This window comes from Culex pipiens, chromosome 2 (assembly GCF_016801865.2).
Source record: "Culex pipiens pallens isolate TS chromosome 2, TS_CPP_V2, whole genome shotgun sequence".
Classification (NCBI taxonomy): Eukaryota; Metazoa; Arthropoda; class Insecta; order Diptera; family Culicidae; genus Culex; species Culex pipiens.
In genome coordinates, this window is record NC_068938.1 from 168,328,250 (window position 1) to 168,344,688 (window position 16,439).

The following is a 16,439-nucleotide window of genomic DNA, read 5'->3' on the forward strand; positions in this document are numbered from 1 at the left end:
TTAATGTGTTTGACCAATTACCAATTGATTTATTTGTGTAATTAATGTAATCAATAAAAAAAGTGAAAGAAAATTTAATTTTACACTTTCAAACATCATGATTTATCTGCAAAAATGTGGTATCTGGTGAAAATGTAAACTCAATACTAACTTTCCAAAAGGCTGATTTGATTTTAAAATTATCAAAATATTTTTTCGAAAAGATCAGAAAATTTCACGAAGTGTTTACTTATTGACATAAAAAATTGGATCATTAATTTCAGGGAAAAACTTGAAAAATATCAATTATATTGTTTATTTATACTTGAAGGGTTGTATATCAAGAGCGAAAATACCAATCTTTACTGTTTCTTAGACGAATTTCCAAGTTGTTTTAAAAAAAATTGTGGTTGGTGCTTTTCTCTCGTTTATATAGTAATTCCGTCTGAAATAGACATTTTGCGATTTGAAGAAAACTGCAGACTTTTTGTCTAGAAAATACAGGTACACAGTAAAACAAATCATGGTAATATTACAGCTGGGAATGGTTACATCTTTTATGTCAAAAAATTGTGTTATTTTACCTCTGAAAATGTATAATTTTACCACTTTTCTGATGCAATGTAATTTTTTCAGTCTAAATTGAGGTAAATTTACAACACAATTTTTTACTGTATTGGCAACCCTCTACACGGCTGAGGTTAGGTTGAAAATCACCCTTCTTGGTGTTTTCCTAATAGTTTTTTTCATCATAACTTTTAAATAATTAAATGAATCTTTACAATTTTCAATACTAAGCCGTGGGACCCGATCCGGACCACATCCGGACAAAATTCGTTCAGCCAAAGCCGAGAAACTCAAGTGCATATTTTTTATCACACGTACAGACATTTGCTTAGATTTTGATTCTGAGTCGATAAGCGTAAACAAAGGTGGATCCAGGAGGTCAAATTTAAAAGTTCATTTTTCTAGTTGTATGTTGTTTTTGATGTTTTTTTTTCAAAATTGAAAAATGGCTATAATTTGAAAATAATGCATTTAAAAAAAATAATGTGTAAAGATATTATTGATCGCAAATCCGATCTTCAGCATAAAACTTGTTTCTTTTTCCAAAAAATAATTAATTTTCAAAAAAAATAAGGCTCGGTTTGGGGACCATATAAAAAAGTAAATCTAAATATATTGATTATAGCAGGGCTGCGGAGTCGGGTCATGTTTTAGACGACTCCAACTCCGGCTTTCTGAGTTAAGCCGACTCCGACTCCGACTCCGGCTCCGGCTTTCAGGTTCATACGACTCCGACTCCGGCCTGCCAACTCTAGCCGACTCCGACTCCAACTCCGACTCCAACTCCGACTCCAGCTTTTAACAAATTGTTGACTTTGACTCCGACTGCAGCACTAACTCAATATTAAGAATATCTTAAAAAAGGTTTAAATAAAATCTCCATTCCTCTATAGAGTTATAACTATCCCCCACCTATTAGCTATTATGAAGGTTATTTTGTAACTTTCCTTCAGTAGTCGATACTTTTAGCACCCTCAAACTCTGTTCCCAACTTTGAATTAATGCTGTTCAATGGTAGTCCACATCTCAGCTTAAAATAACTTAACACAAGTAATGCATAACAAAACGAAATAAATTAAATGAAATGAAAAGTAATAATAACATCACTCACATGTTCAGCTCACACTTGCGCGTATACCTGTAAACCGGGGTGACATTGATAAGTTGAAGTTTTTTTACAAAATGATTTTGCAAAATCAGAGTACCTCAAGAAGTAAAATTGGTTTCTGCTCTTAGAATAATGGGATTTTTTATTTAATAACTCTGAAATTTACATTATAAAAGTAATGTTGAAAGTTTATAAACTAGTTAAACAAATATGTAATTGTTATTTAAAAAAAATCAAAGAGACCTAGCCTTCATAATTGATTTTATATGATATATAAAATCATTTTGCTTACATTTAGGATGAAATTTTTAAGAAGCAAAGTAACTAACATCAAAGTCACCCTGGTATTGAAATAAACAGTTTACGTAACTGTATTGCAAAGCTCTATTGAATTTATTTGAAATTACATACATGGACATATTTTGATTCGTCCCAGTACATAGTTTAAACATATAAATCATGGTAAAATCCTTACCGGTTGAATAATATTTGGAAAAAATCAAGTTTTATCAATGTTACCCCGATTTATGACATTTAAAAAGAAACATTTGTTAGATTTGTTCAACGATATTTTTATGGATCCACACTTTCAGGTTTTTGTAGAGAAAAAGTAAACATTAAGGAAATCGATATATTAAAAATATTCTATGATGATTTCAAAATTAGTTGCAACTTATTTTTGATATTTTCTGTCAGTTTCAAATATTTACAACACGACCCTTTGATTTTTTTTATTTATATATAAAATGAGAGCAATTCTCTACCAAAACCGGAAATGGATTTTATTTGTATTTTTTGATTTGGCTTAAACTTTGTGGGGGCCTTCCCTATGACCAAATATGCTATTTTGCATCATAGGTTCACCCATACAAGTCTCCATACAATTTTGGCTGCTGTCCATACAAAAATGGTATGTAAATATTCAAACAGCTGTAACTTTTGAGTGAATTTTCTGATCAATTTGGTGTCTTCGGCAAAGTTGTAGGTATTGTTGAGGACTATTGAGAAAAAAATAGGTACACGGAAAAAAAATTTGCAGATTTTGTTATCAACTTTTTTTTCCCAAAAACTCAATTTCCCAAAATACGTATTTTTTTATTTTCGAGATTTTTTGATATGTTTTAGGGGACAAAAATCCGCAACTTTTGAGCCATAGAGAAACATGGTCAAAAAATCTGCCGCCGAGTTATGAATTTTTGAAAAATAATGATTTTTGGAAAAAAAAACGTTACTTAATCCACCCTAGGGTGGTTGGTGCCTTCCTCACATTTAAAGGGTGCTGTCCAAAAAAGACACAAAAGGGCGGTGTTTTTCAGTGTTTTATCAATTTGACTCATTATTCATACCACTAGATTGGGTAGTCAGAGCTTCATATTGCAGGGCACTTAGGTGCTTACAACTTATGATTGGGTAGTCAGATCTCCAATCTAATTCGTGCCCGTTGAAAAGGTATTTTGATTACCTGTCCAACGACAGGTCGCATGAGAGATCCGGACAACGTTTTCATCAAAATATCTGAGATCCGGCCTCCAAAAAGTGCATAAATAACACTTAAGTGCTTATAACTTTTGATAGGGTTGTCAGATCTTCAATTTCTTGGACGCATTGGACAGGTCTTTTGATGACCTATCCAACGACAATTCGCATGAGAGATCCGGACAACGTTTTCATCAAAATATCTGAGATCCGGCCTCCAAAAAGTGCATAAATAACACTTAAGTGCTTATAACTTTTGATAGGGTTGTCAGATCTTCAATGTCTTGGACGCATTGGACAGGTCTTTTGATGACCTTTCCAACGACAGGTTGCATGAGAGATCCGTCAACGTTTTCATCAAAATATCTGAGATCCGGCCTCCAAAAAGTGCATAAATAACACTTAAGTGCTTATAACTTTTGATAGGGTTGTCAGTTCTTCAATGTCTTGGATGCATTGGACAGGTCTTTTGATGACCTATCCAACGACAATTCGCATGAGAGATCCGGACAACGTTTTCATCAAAATATCTGAGATCCGGCCTCAAAAAAGTGCATAAATAACACTTAAGTGCTTATAACTTTTGATAGGGTTGTCAGATCTTCAATGTCTTGGACGCATTGGACAGGTCTTTTGATGACCTATCCAACGACAGGTTGCATGAGAGATCCGGACAACGTTTTCATCAAAATATCTGAGATCCGGCCTCCAAAAAGTGCATAAATAACACTTAAGTGCTTATAACTTTTGATAGGGTTGTCAGATCTTCAATGTCTTGGACGCGTTAGAAAGGTCTTTCAAATACCTTTCTTAAAAATGTATAGCATGACGGGGTTTTTACAAAAAACACCCTTTTTACAATCTTCCTGACTTTAGTCAAAATAGTTTTTTTAGCATAACTTTTGAAGTACTTAACTAAACTTCATAATTTTCAATAGGGACTTATGGGACTCCAAGACGGATCGAATGAGACCAAAACGGTCCAAATCGGTTTAGCCAGTCTCAAGATAATCGAGTGCATATTTTTTGGTGCACAGACCCACATCCCTACACACACACACACACACACACACACACACACACACACACGCACAGACATTTGCTCAGAATTTGATTCTGAGTCGATATGTATACGTGAAGGTGGGTCTAGGAGGTCAAATTAAGAAGTTCGTTTTTCGAGTGCTTTTATAGCCTTTCCTCAGTAAAGTGAGGAAGGCAAAAATCGGAATTTCATGCTAAAACAAATTTGACGATATTTTTTAATGCAAAATTGAATTTGCATTCGAAAACTACTTTACAGATTTTTTGATAAAGAGCTCCGTTTTCAAGATATATCCACCGAAAGTTTGATTTTAGCGAAATATTTGCAGTTTTTCAATTTTTAAAAATAGTGACCATGAGTGACCATTTCTAGAAATATTTTTTTGAAAAGTTCATAAAATTTGCTATAAAATTGTCTAAGAGACATTGGAGATTGGACCTCTGGTTGCTGAGATACAGCGGCTTAAAGGAAAAGAAACACGAAAATTGAAGTTTTCTAAGTCTCACCAAAACAACTCACCATTTTCTAATGTCGATATCTCAGCAACTAATGGTCCGATTTTCAATGTTAATACATGAAAAATTCGTGAAATTTTCCGATCTTTTCGAAAAAAATATTTTGAATTTTTTTAAATCAAGACTAACATTTTAAATGGGCGTAATATTCAATTTTTGAAATAACAAAGTCATTGCTATCCAATCAAATTGAAAATGTTATAAAAACATAATGGCATCTGATAAATTTCATGAAACAACATATAAATTAACTGAAAAAAATCAATACGAAGTTTAAAAAAATAGGCACTTAAAAGTTTTGTAAATTAATTTGCATTATATAAAAAAAAACTGAACAATAAAAATGTTCATAAATTTTATTGAATTTAATATAACTCCGACTCCAGCTCCGACTCCGGGTTTATCAGAAATTGTCGACTCCGGCTCCGACTCCGACTCCGACTCCAACTATTCGAGTTTTGACGACTCCGACTCCACAGCCCTGGATTATAGGAATCCAACTTTTGTGATAAAAAGGTAATTAAAATAATGTGAATTTTTTGAGAGTGTATTTTTTTTTGTTCCGAATAATCCTAAATATCACCTACATTAAATTGATCAGAAAATAATTTTCCAAAAGACAGATGTTCGAATATTATTAAACAATTTTTGAATGAATAGCTGCTAAAATTGTATAGAGCTTATATTCTTTTGTCGAGCAATTCCATGCCAAATAGGGAATCGGTTGTACCCGACCCTCTCCGATTTCAATGAAACTTTGTAGACATGTTATCCTAGCATGACGGGGTTTTTACAAAAAACACCCTTTTTACAATCTTCCTGACTTTAGTCAAAATAGTTTTTTTAGCATAACTTTTGAAGTACTTAACTAAACTTCATAATTTTCAATAGGGACTTATGGGACTCCAAGACGGATCGAATGAGACCAAAACGGTCCAAATCGGTTTAGCCAGTCTCAAGATAATCGAGTGCATATTTTTTGGTGCACAGACCCACATCCCTACACACACACACACACACACACACACACACACACACACGCACAGACATTTGCTCAGAATTTGATTCTGAGTCGATATGTATACGTGAAGGTGGGTCTAGGAGGTCAAATTAAGAAGTTCGTTTTTCGAGTGCTTTTATAGCCTTTCCTCAGTAAAGTGAGGAAGGCAAAAATCGGAATTTCATGCTAAAACAAATTTGACGATATTTTTTAATGCAAAATTGAATTTGCATTCGAAAACTACTTTACAGATTTTTTGATAAAGAGCTCCGTTTTCAAGATATATCCACCGAAAGTTTGATTTTAGCGAAATATTTGCAGTTTTTCAATTTTTAAAAATAGTGACCATGAGTGACCATTTCTAGAAATATTTTTTTGAAAAGTTCATAAAATTTGCTATAAAATTGTCTAAGAGACATTGGAGATTGGACCTCTGGTTGCTGAGATACAGCGGCTTAAAGGAAAAGAAACACGAAAATTGAAGTTTTCTAAGTCTCACCAAAACAACTCACCATTTTCTAATGTCGATATCTCAGCAACTAATGGTCCGATTTTCAATGTTAATACATGAAAAATTCGTGAAATTTTCCGATCTTTTCGAAAAAAATATTTTGAATTTTTTTAAATCAAGACTAACATTTTAAATGGGCGTAATATTCAATTTTTGAAATAACAAAGTCATTGCTATCCAATCAAATTGAAAATGTTATAAAAACATAATGGCATCTGATAAATTTCATGAAACAACATATAAATTAACTGAAAAAAATCAATACGAAGTTTAAAAAAATAGGCACTTAAAAGTTTTGTAAATTAATTTGCATTATATAAAAAAAAACTGAACAATAAAAATGTTCATAAATTTTATTGAATTTAATATAACTCCGACTCCAGCTCCGACTCCGGGTTTATCAGAAATTGTCGACTCCGGCTCCGACTCCGACTCCGACTCCAACTATTCGAGTTTTGACGACTCCGACTCCACAGCCCTGGATTATAGGAATCCAACTTTTGTGATAAAAAGGTAATTAAAATAATGTGAATTTTTTGAGAGTGTATTTTTTTTTGTTCCGAATAATCCTAAATATCACCTACATTAAATTGATCAGAAAATAATTTTCCAAAAGACAGATGTTCGAATATTATTAAACAATTTTTGAATGAATAGCTGCTAAAATTGTATAGAGCTTATATTCTTTTGTCGAGCAATTCCATGCCAAATAGGGAATCGGTTGTACCCGACCCTCTCCGATTTCAATGAAACTTTGTAGACATGTTATCCTACGCTTATATAAGCCATTTTTGTATATATGGAGCCAGTTCCACTCGATAATGACATTTGAGAAGGGCGTAAGTGTTTTAAATATTTTTGTAATTCGGAATTTAAATGTTTCTGTATCTCGAAGCCGTTGCATCGTATCAAAAAGTGGTCAAAGACAAACTTGTAGGAAATTTGACGGGCTTTCCGAAAAAAATACACTGAAAGAAAAAAACACTCCACTTTTATGAGATTTTTTGAATTTTAAGTTTAAAAGTCAAATTTGAGGGTGAGCCCACGATTTTTTTTCGTTCAAAATTTTTGTGAAAATTGCCTAAGTTGTTACAAAAAGACTCACGAAAATTCAGGATGGAGCAACTCACCTTAAAAAATACAAAAATCATTTACTGAAACTGTTTTTTTTGAAAAGTACTCTAAACGTCAAAATTTTCAAAAACCGAATACGGGAATCGATTCTCCAGACAATTTTACATAAAAGTCTCCATATTGACTACTGTCCTAAGTCCAATCCTTGTGAAGTTACAGCGGTTTAAAAAATAAAAATGTTGAAAAATTAGGTTTTTTGATGTTTTTTTGCAATTTCTATATGACAGACTTGATTTTTCAGTCTCGAAAATATTTTTACCGGAAAGCTCGTCCAATTTCCCATAAGTTTGTCTTTGACCACATTTCAATTGGATGTATGGGCATACAGATATAAGCTAATTACATTGCTCATAACTGAAAACATAATATTTTGTCAGTGTAGTACACAGCAAAAAATCCGATGGTAAAATCGCATGCAAAAGCATGCACATCACCTTTGTGAGAAAAAGCATGTAACATTGTATGAGAAAACGTGTACACAAAAAGCATGTACTGAAGAAAAAAATTAGGTCTGCTCACCCCAAAAATAACATCAATCCGGCGAGAGTCATATTCAGATTACTAAGTCCGGGCTATTTCGCCGCTATGAATATATTAGGATCTTCACCGATGTAGCTGTAGGTTCCCCATACATCATATGCAGTTAACACAGTATACGACGTACGGAAAACCTACTGTTACATTGGCATTGATCTGACCACTTTCATAGCGGCGAGATAGTCGAGTGGGTTGGGGCGCGGACTTGGTAATCTGAATACGACTCTCGCCGGATTGATGTTATTTTTGGGGTGAGCAGACCTGATTTTTTTTCTTCGGTACATGCTTTTTGTGTACACGTTTTCTCATACAATATTACATGCTTTTTCTCACAAAGGTGATGTGCATGCTTTTGCATGCGATTTTACCATCGGATTTTTTGCTGTGTACTACACTGACAAAATATTATGTTTTCAGTTATGAGCAATGTAATTAGCTTATATCTGTATGCCCATACATCCAATTGAAATGTGGTCAAAGACAAACTTATGGGAAATTGGACGAGCTTTCCGGTAAAAATATTTTCGAGACTGAAAAATCAAGTCTGTCATATATAAATTTCAAAAAACCTTCAAAACACCTATTTTTTCAACATTTTTATTTTTAAAACCGCTGTAACTTCACAAGGATTGGACTTAGGACAGTAGTCAATATGAAGACTTTTATGTAAAATTGTCTGGAGAATCGATTCCCGTATTCGGTTTTTGAAAATTTTGACGCTTAGAAAAGTTTCAAAAAAAAACAGTTTCAAAAAATAATTGTTGTATTTTTTTAGGTGAGTTGCTCCATCTTGCATTTTTCGTGAGTCTTTTTGTAACATCTTAGGCTATCCTCACAAAAATTTTGAACGAAAAAAATCGTGGGCTCCCCCTCAAATTTGACTTTCAAACATAAAAATCAAAAAATCTCATAAAAGTGGAATGTTTTTTTCTTTCAGTGTATTTTTTTCGGAAAGCCCGTCAAATTTCCTACAAGTTTGTCTTTGACCACTTTTTGATACGATGCAACGGCTTCGAGATACAGAAATATTTAAATTCCGAATTACAAAAATATTTAAAACACTTACGCCCTTCTCAAATGTCATTATCGAGTGGAACTGGCTCCATATACACAAAAATGGCTTATATAAGCGTAGGATAATATGTCTACAAAGTTTCATTGAAATCGGAGAGGGTCGAGAAAAAAGTACCTGAAAAATTCATGTTTTGGGCTGGAATTGCTCTGTCATATAATGAAATTTGCTGATTTCTGAAGAATTTCTCTCACAATCTTGCGAAAAAAAAATCTAGTTTTAGTTTTTTTTAATTATTTTAAGAATTATTTTGGTATAGGGCGATGTTAAGATCAGATTCTGAAATCTCTAATGTTTTTAAACTATATGTTTTCTTATCAATCCTTTCTTTAAATGATCATCTAATAGTCTATTTCCTTAAATCGAGTTTTCCAAAAATAATCTCCAAAATCAATCAAAATCCACATAAAGCTCGCACGTGCCACAATGTTTGTTTATTTTCCCCTCCAGTTGATCTGATCCATTTTTGCTAAACACTATTTACATCGTCTACATTTGATTGTCAGGTTTGAGCACCCACTAATATTCACCAAGCGCTCTCGATAGAATTTATCTGATGATACCAAAAGCACTATAAAACTCGCTCGAAATAAGCTGGCAGATCACAGTTCAACAGTTTGTTGAATTCAATTTTAGCAGCACAGCTTTGACTTGGAAAGAAAAATGACCAAGTTTTCCCTAGTTTTGGTGGTTTTGGGTTCGCTCATGTTGGCGGTAAGCTAAAAAAATCTAGAAGTTTAAATTTTTGTGACTCATGGACAAATTTCATTAGAACTCCGCGTCTGCGGCGCCCAATGCAGTCCGGGAGGCATTCGTGGAAGAGATGAAGAACGTGTTTTTGGGAGTGGCCGAGATTGCTCAGAAGGCTAAGAATGGTGCCAGTGCTCGTGACTTGTATGAAGGTGAGGACTTCTTAGTCGTTTTCTTAGAATTAAACATAATACGAATAATTGTTCCCAGAAATCAAGGAAAAGGCTAGAAACACCTTAAACAGCTTGGCCAACAAGTTTGGCGGAGGTGGTGGTGGAGGTGGTCGTCGTTCGAAGCGCGCCGTCCACTCCAGCGTCACCGTGACCAAGTTCAACCAAACCAACTACCAGAAGCTGGAGATCAAGAAAAGCTCGGATCAGGATCACGAGAAGCTGCAGGAAGCTGCCTGTCTGATTCAGGATAATGAAGTGTACTGGCTCGAGCTTGTTACGAGTGCGCTGATCCAGGTCATGCAGGAGATGAAGCGCGTCCTGGAGGGCAAGAAGATTGGCGTTCAGATGACCAAGGAAGCCTACGAGCAGTCCAAACAGGCGTACGAAAAGTCCAAGTTGAGACACTGAAAACGCGTCGCGTCAACAGTTGATGACATTGGTTGACAAAGTGAATAAATTTGCTCCGTAGAAACTAGGACCCGTCTGCTCCCTGTCGTTAATTTTCTAATTATCACCACCCCGAAAGTTGTGTAAATTCCACGAAAAGTTGTCAATGCTGACGAGCAGGGTGACAAACTTGTCAGCGTCGCTCGTCACAACTCTTTGACTTTGGTTGATGATGAACTGTGGATAGGAAAATCATAAATCATTTGAATATACTCTGGAGTGGGAGTTTGCTAAACAAGCTAGTGCCACAAATTGTGCTGTCTTGTGGAAAACCTCACCGTGATTATTTTTCTTCTCTTCCGGGCTCGCCATCAATCTGACTAACAATGATGGCTAAAGGATGCTTTTTGGAAAAATGGAACCATGTTTTGGAATTTTTAATTGATAGCTTAATCACAAACAGTGTTGTAAATGAGTGATAAAATAAACTATCATTTGATAATTCCTGCACCAAAATATCAGAAGGTACAGCGACCTTCACTATAGCTTGTGAGTTCTCTTATTTTATCTCGTGATAGCCATCATGAGCCCTCTTTCTATCACTCCTTCGTTCACAAACACTCGTCCAAGATTCTTGCGTTTTCTCAGAAAACCGCAATGAAAGAACTCGAGAAGGAGATTGGGAATCGACCACGCATTTTGTCCCGTTAAACTGCGTTGTCAAATTTTGTTTTGTGGCGGCTTTTGTGGCTACGCTCTATTGAGGTGAGATACATAGTTGTGAATGAGAATGAGAAAGAAAAAGAGAATGTCACACGGGTTTGGGTAAACACGAAATAGAGATCGGCAATTCTATTTGCTGAGAATTTCATGCCGGAAAGAAGGGCAGTAAATTTCGGGTATGATAATTGTAGTCGCTGGGAACAGAATGTTTGTTATTTTTACAACCCTGATCACAAATCAAATCATTTCCCTTAATTCACGGAAGAAAAAAAAAAGAACAAAAACAGTTTGTTAAATTAAATTTCTTCTTAATACCATCGACATTTTATGACAAATTGTACACACAAAAAAATATTTCCGAATGTTACATCATTTATGATGTAAAATTTTTGCACGTCATTAAACATTTAAATTTAAATGCAATTTGATGTAAATTTTCTACAAATTATACGTAAAAACACGATTTTACGTTTGGTTCAACCGTTTACGTAAATCTCAAGTTTACATCAACTGAGTTTACATTCGATTCATTTTTTCCGTGTCGAGTAAATCCACATTTTTTTCTGTATATCAACACATATTTAAATGCATTTTCATTCATTAAATTCTTTTAAATTTCTTTTTAATTTTATGTACAGTCATCCCACATATTCGGAACACCTACAAATTCGGAACACTTTTGTGATAATTTGTCAATAGCATGCCAAATGCAGCTTTTCTGGACATTTTCTTGCAATTTCACTAGTAAAAGTAGTAATTTTTGAACAAAAAATTTCATTTCAAGACTTTTTTATCCTGAGCAGCAAAACACTGCCTCCAAATTGCCTGTTCAATGATTGTGGGATGTCATTGTGCCTCCCACAATTTTCGAACACCTGAACTTAACTGATATTTTCACAAAAAAGTTATTAGACCATGGATAAAACATTACTAAGCTTAAGCTTCATTGGTTCCAGTGTGTGAAGTCTTTTTTTGTTATAGATATGTACTCCTGGAGAGATCCAAAGTTTGTTTACATCCGTAAGAAAAAAGTGTTCCGAATTTGTGGATTTCAAGGGTCAAAATTTTTCTTCAAAAACTTGATATAAAAGTTAAAATTTGGAGTTGTTCGATACAGCATTCGAAAGATCGCAAGAAAAGCTTATAAATGAAGGTAGAAGCGAATCATTAAGTTCAATTATCGTTTTGGTATGATTTTTTTAACATTGACCGATCTGTAAACTGTTCCGAATATGAGGGATGGCTGTAGTTTTGTTTAACTTTTGATTTAAAACAACAATACTCAAGTAAAACATTTTTTTCAAATCTTTCCATAGTTTGGGTTGAATTGATAATCACTCTGATTTTTTTCAAGAAGTTTTTCAATCAATATGTTTAATTCCTGTTTTTTTTTTTATTTGAGTTTTTTTGAAGCGGCAGAGCAATCAAAAGATAATGTTGAAATAACTGTTAAAATTGTTGCTCAACGCCAAATGTTTTCATATCATCTTTAGGACTCTTTTCCAATTTTTTATTTTGAATTCTTAATTGGTTGAATATTTCGCATGCGACGAGAAATATTTTGTTTCGATTAATAAACGAAAATACTCTTCTTCAATAAACATTTCCTCTACAACCCAACCCAGCCTCTAGACGGGCTTCGATTTAAAAAATCGCCAAAAATCCATTTTTCAACCAATTTTTGATCTTCAAAAAGCATTGAAAAGAAGAACTTTTAAAATTTTGGAAAATTTTAGGGTTGGAAGTTTGACTTGTTTTATGTGACTTTGCCAATGTTTTAAAAAATGTAATTTTTTTAGGGGTCAACTTTGGCTGTGTTTTTTACTAACATTTCCTATATTTTAAGTAAAAAGACGTATGCAGTAATTTTTCTAGTGCCCCAGACTATACCTCTACGCATTTATTTACAATTTAAATGATAATGGTTCCATTTTATAGCAGAAAATGTGAAAAACATGCAAAAAATTTAAAAAGTTACTGTAAAACATGAAAAAATTAGATAGGCAAAATGTAGTGATAGGAGGTGGAAGAGTAGGCCAAATACTACCAAAAACAAACATAAACTAAACAAGATAAATGCAAATTAAAATACTAAAAATAAAACAAGAAAAACATAAAACAAGAGAAGTAAAGTTTTTCGTAGAACAAAAGTTGCTCAAAATGACCTCCTGAACACGGGAAAAATAAAAATTTTCGAAAAAAAAAATTTGGGCAGTAGAGGGTTTATTCATTGTAGTATTAAATCATATAAAATAAAGTTTCCCAAAATAAGGTGAATTTGAAGTTTTTGAAATATCTCAAATTTTGTAAGACATTTTCAAATTGAAGTTTGAATTTTGAAAATACAAGTTTTAATAATAAACAAATAAATTCTCATATGATGATAATCGGCTTGAAAATATATATTTTAAGAACATTCATAAATCTGCCAAGCAAGAATTAAGTATCTTTCACAACGGACAGTCCATTTTGCCTTCCCTTCAGCACAATAATAGCATAATGTTTCGCTCTTAGGATTTATAAAAGTAATCTAATATTAAACTTAAAAAGACGGTATAATAAAAGGAATTGAAACTTGCAAGGAATGACTGATTTGACTATTTAATACTTATTTTTAGACACATAAATTAAAATAATTTATAGTTCTATTGTTGTTTCGTGTTTTAATCAAAATTAAATGTTTTGTTTTGCATCAAATAGTGTACACATTTTATCCTGCTTAATTCCTTCCTTTCAGACAAAAACGAAAACCAATCGTACACTTTAACCAATGCATTGCAAACATCCCTATCCAATCCGATTAGTTTTGATTGCGGGGTTGTCGTAATCAAAGTTGAGTTTCTGAACAATTATTCCAAATCAACCAACTATAAAAATCAGCTGCACTCTGTGGAATACTCATCAGTTTATTTCCGCAAGTGTCAGAGCATCAGAAGACCACAATGTCCAAGCTTTTCTGCGTTACGTTGTTTTTGGGATCATTCCTGTTTGCAGTTACAATTGCAAATCAGCTGGATTTCATGAAGTTATCCAATCTGGTATCGCTTTCAAACAATGGGTCAAGAGTTCGAGACTTAATTAAGGGTTAGTTCGTTTCGTAATTGTTCAACGTTTTCAATAATTCGTGTACTCTTCCTAAAGAAACCACTGACAAGGCGGAAATCCACCGTCAAAAACGATCGGTGAACGCCAGCGTCAAAGTCACCAAGATGAATCAAACCGACTACCAACAGCTGGAGATACAGGGAAGTACGGACCAGGATCCGAGGAAGATGAAGGCCCGTGCTTGTCTGGTTCAGGACAACGAGGTGTACTGGCTAGAGCTTGTGTCGAGTGCGTTGGTCCAGATCATGCAGGAGATGAAGCACGTCCTGGAGGGAAAGAAGGTGGCAATGAAGATGACCAAGGGAGCTTACGAGGAGTCCAAAAAAGCTTCCGAGAAAGCCAGAATGAGGCATTGATTTGATGTTTGAGAAATCTTTGACGATAGATTTGGTGTTGGGAATTAAATAAATTAAAAAAAAAAAAAAAAAACAATAGTGTACACATTTTAAGAGAGCTCTTCCCTCAAATGATAACCATGACGATGAGGATCTATATTCAGATGAGGCCGTGAAAGTTGCGTGGGCGAGTGTGATAAACTTTCACGCCGTTTGCTGTTCAATCCGTCGTTGTGGCCGTACGGTAGATGTTGTGGAAAAAGATCTAGGGGAGAGGAGAGAAAAACTAACCATGAATGAAAGTGTTTTTCTTGAAATTAATGAAGGTGGGGAGAAATAATCGTACATGCATGGCAAGTGATAGCACAACAAAAATATACATTCATTGTATGATCAACAAGTGTCAGTGAAGTCTATTTATAGGAATTTAACCCGTTTTATACATGCTTTGGAGTTTTTTTGCGGTTTCCTAGAGGATATAATTAAACGTTTTGTTGCTATTTTACGAATGCGCTCTGATTTGTTTGATTAAGAATATGAATCACGGAAAATGTAAACAGCTTTGAAACTTTGTTGTCATTTTGCTAATAAGCAAACTTGTCACTATTTCTGGGAAGGTTATTAATAATTTTCGATATCGACATCGTGGAAATGAAACAATTTGTTTGGTAACCCACGAGCGTTTCCTATTGCACCGAATTCGTTTCAGACTACATTTTATAATCTGAGGGTTCATATGGGAGGATCCTTTTATGACTTCCTAGTTAGTAATTATGTTGATTATAAACAATGTATTATACTTTAGAGTTAAAAAAAGCATGATGGGAACTAAGCAAGTGTAAATCGTCAAAGTTGATGGAAATAGAATCATATATGGGTAATTCTCCGCCAACCTACACAGCAGTTGCTCCGACCCCTTTTCAATTTGCGTGAAACTTTGTCCTAAGGGGTAACTTTTGTCCCTGATCACGAATTCGAGGTCCGTTTTTTGATATCTCGTGACGGAGGGGCAGTACGACCTCTTCAATTTTTGAACATGCGAAAAAAGAGGTGTTTTTCGAAAATTTGCAGCCGTTGCGGTGATGAGATAGAAATTTGGTATCAAAGGGACTTTTATGTAAAATTAGACGCCCGATTTGATGGCGTACTCAAAATTCCGAAAAAACGTATTTTTCATCGAAAAAAAAAAAACACAAAAAAAGTTTTAAAAACTCTGCCATTTTCCGTTACTCAACTGTAAATTTTTTTGGAACATGTCATTTTATGGGAAATTTAATGTTCTTTTCGAATCTACATTGATCCAGAAGGGTCATTTTTTCATTTCGAACAAAATTTTTCATTTTAAAATTTCGTGTTTTTTCTAACTTTGCAGGGTAATTTTTTAGAGTGTAACAATATTCTACAAAGTTTTAGAGTAGACAATTAAAAAAATTTGATATATAAACATAAGGGGTTTGCTTATAAACATCACGAGTTATCGCGATTTTACGAAAAAAAGTTTTGAAAAAGTTGGTCGTCGTTGATCATGCCTTTTCCAAACCTTTTTTTCGTAGAATCGCGATAACTCGTGATGGTTACAAGCAAACCCCTTATGTTTACGTATCATTTTTTTTTGTTATTGTCTGCTCTACAACTTTGTTGAACATTGTTATACTCTTAAAAATAACCCTGCAAAGTAAGAAAAAACACGAAATTTTATAATGAAAATTTTTGTTCTAAATGAAAAAATGACCCTTCTGGGTCAAAGTAGATTCGAAAAGTACATTAAATTTCCCTTAAAATGAAATGTTCCAAAAAAATTTACAGTCGAGTAACGGAAAATGGCAGAGTTTTAAAAACTTTTTTAGTGTTTTTTTCGATGAAAAATACGTTTTTTTTTCGGAATTCTGAGTACGCCATCAAATCGGGCGTCTAATTTTACATAAAAGTCCCTTTGACAACAAATTTCTATCTCATCACCGTTTCAAGCGGCAAATTATTGAAAAACACCTCTTTTTCACATGCTCAAAACTGAAAGGGGTCGTA

At 33.9% G+C, this 16,439-nt stretch overlaps 3 protein-coding genes across 3 annotated transcripts in view; 2 read left to right on the forward strand and 1 right to left on the reverse strand.

The window, feature by feature from the left end:
* LOC120427764 (sialin) overlaps positions 1 to 1,703 on the reverse strand; it is a 13,845-nt gene extending 12,142 nt beyond the window's left edge. The window contains exon 1 of the mRNA XM_052707045.1: positions 1,685 to 1,703. Within this exon, the coding sequence (XP_052563005.1) occupies positions 1,685 to 1,703 (19 nt within the window). The remainder of the gene's footprint in view (positions 1 to 1,684) is intronic.
* Positions 1,704 to 9,517: 7,814 nt separating this feature from the next.
* Positions 9,518 to 10,340, forward strand: LOC120432080 (uncharacterized). Its single transcript, XM_039597214.2, has 3 exons — positions 9,518 to 9,655; positions 9,714 to 9,843; positions 9,902 to 10,340. Exons 1-3 carry the CDS (start codon positions 9,605 to 9,607, stop codon positions 10,270 to 10,272), a joined length of 552 nt encoding a protein of 183 aa, XP_039453148.1. The 5' UTR covers positions 9,518 to 9,604; the 3' UTR covers positions 10,273 to 10,340.
* Positions 10,341 to 13,893: 3,553 nt separating this feature from the next.
* On the forward strand, positions 13,894 to 14,521 carry LOC120432081 (uncharacterized). Its single transcript, XM_039597215.2, has 2 exons — positions 13,894 to 14,058; positions 14,116 to 14,521. Exons 1-2 carry the CDS (start codon positions 13,917 to 13,919, stop codon positions 14,433 to 14,435), a joined length of 462 nt encoding a protein of 153 aa, XP_039453149.1. The 5' UTR covers positions 13,894 to 13,916; the 3' UTR covers positions 14,436 to 14,521.
* Positions 14,522 to 16,439: the final 1,918 nt, after the last annotated feature.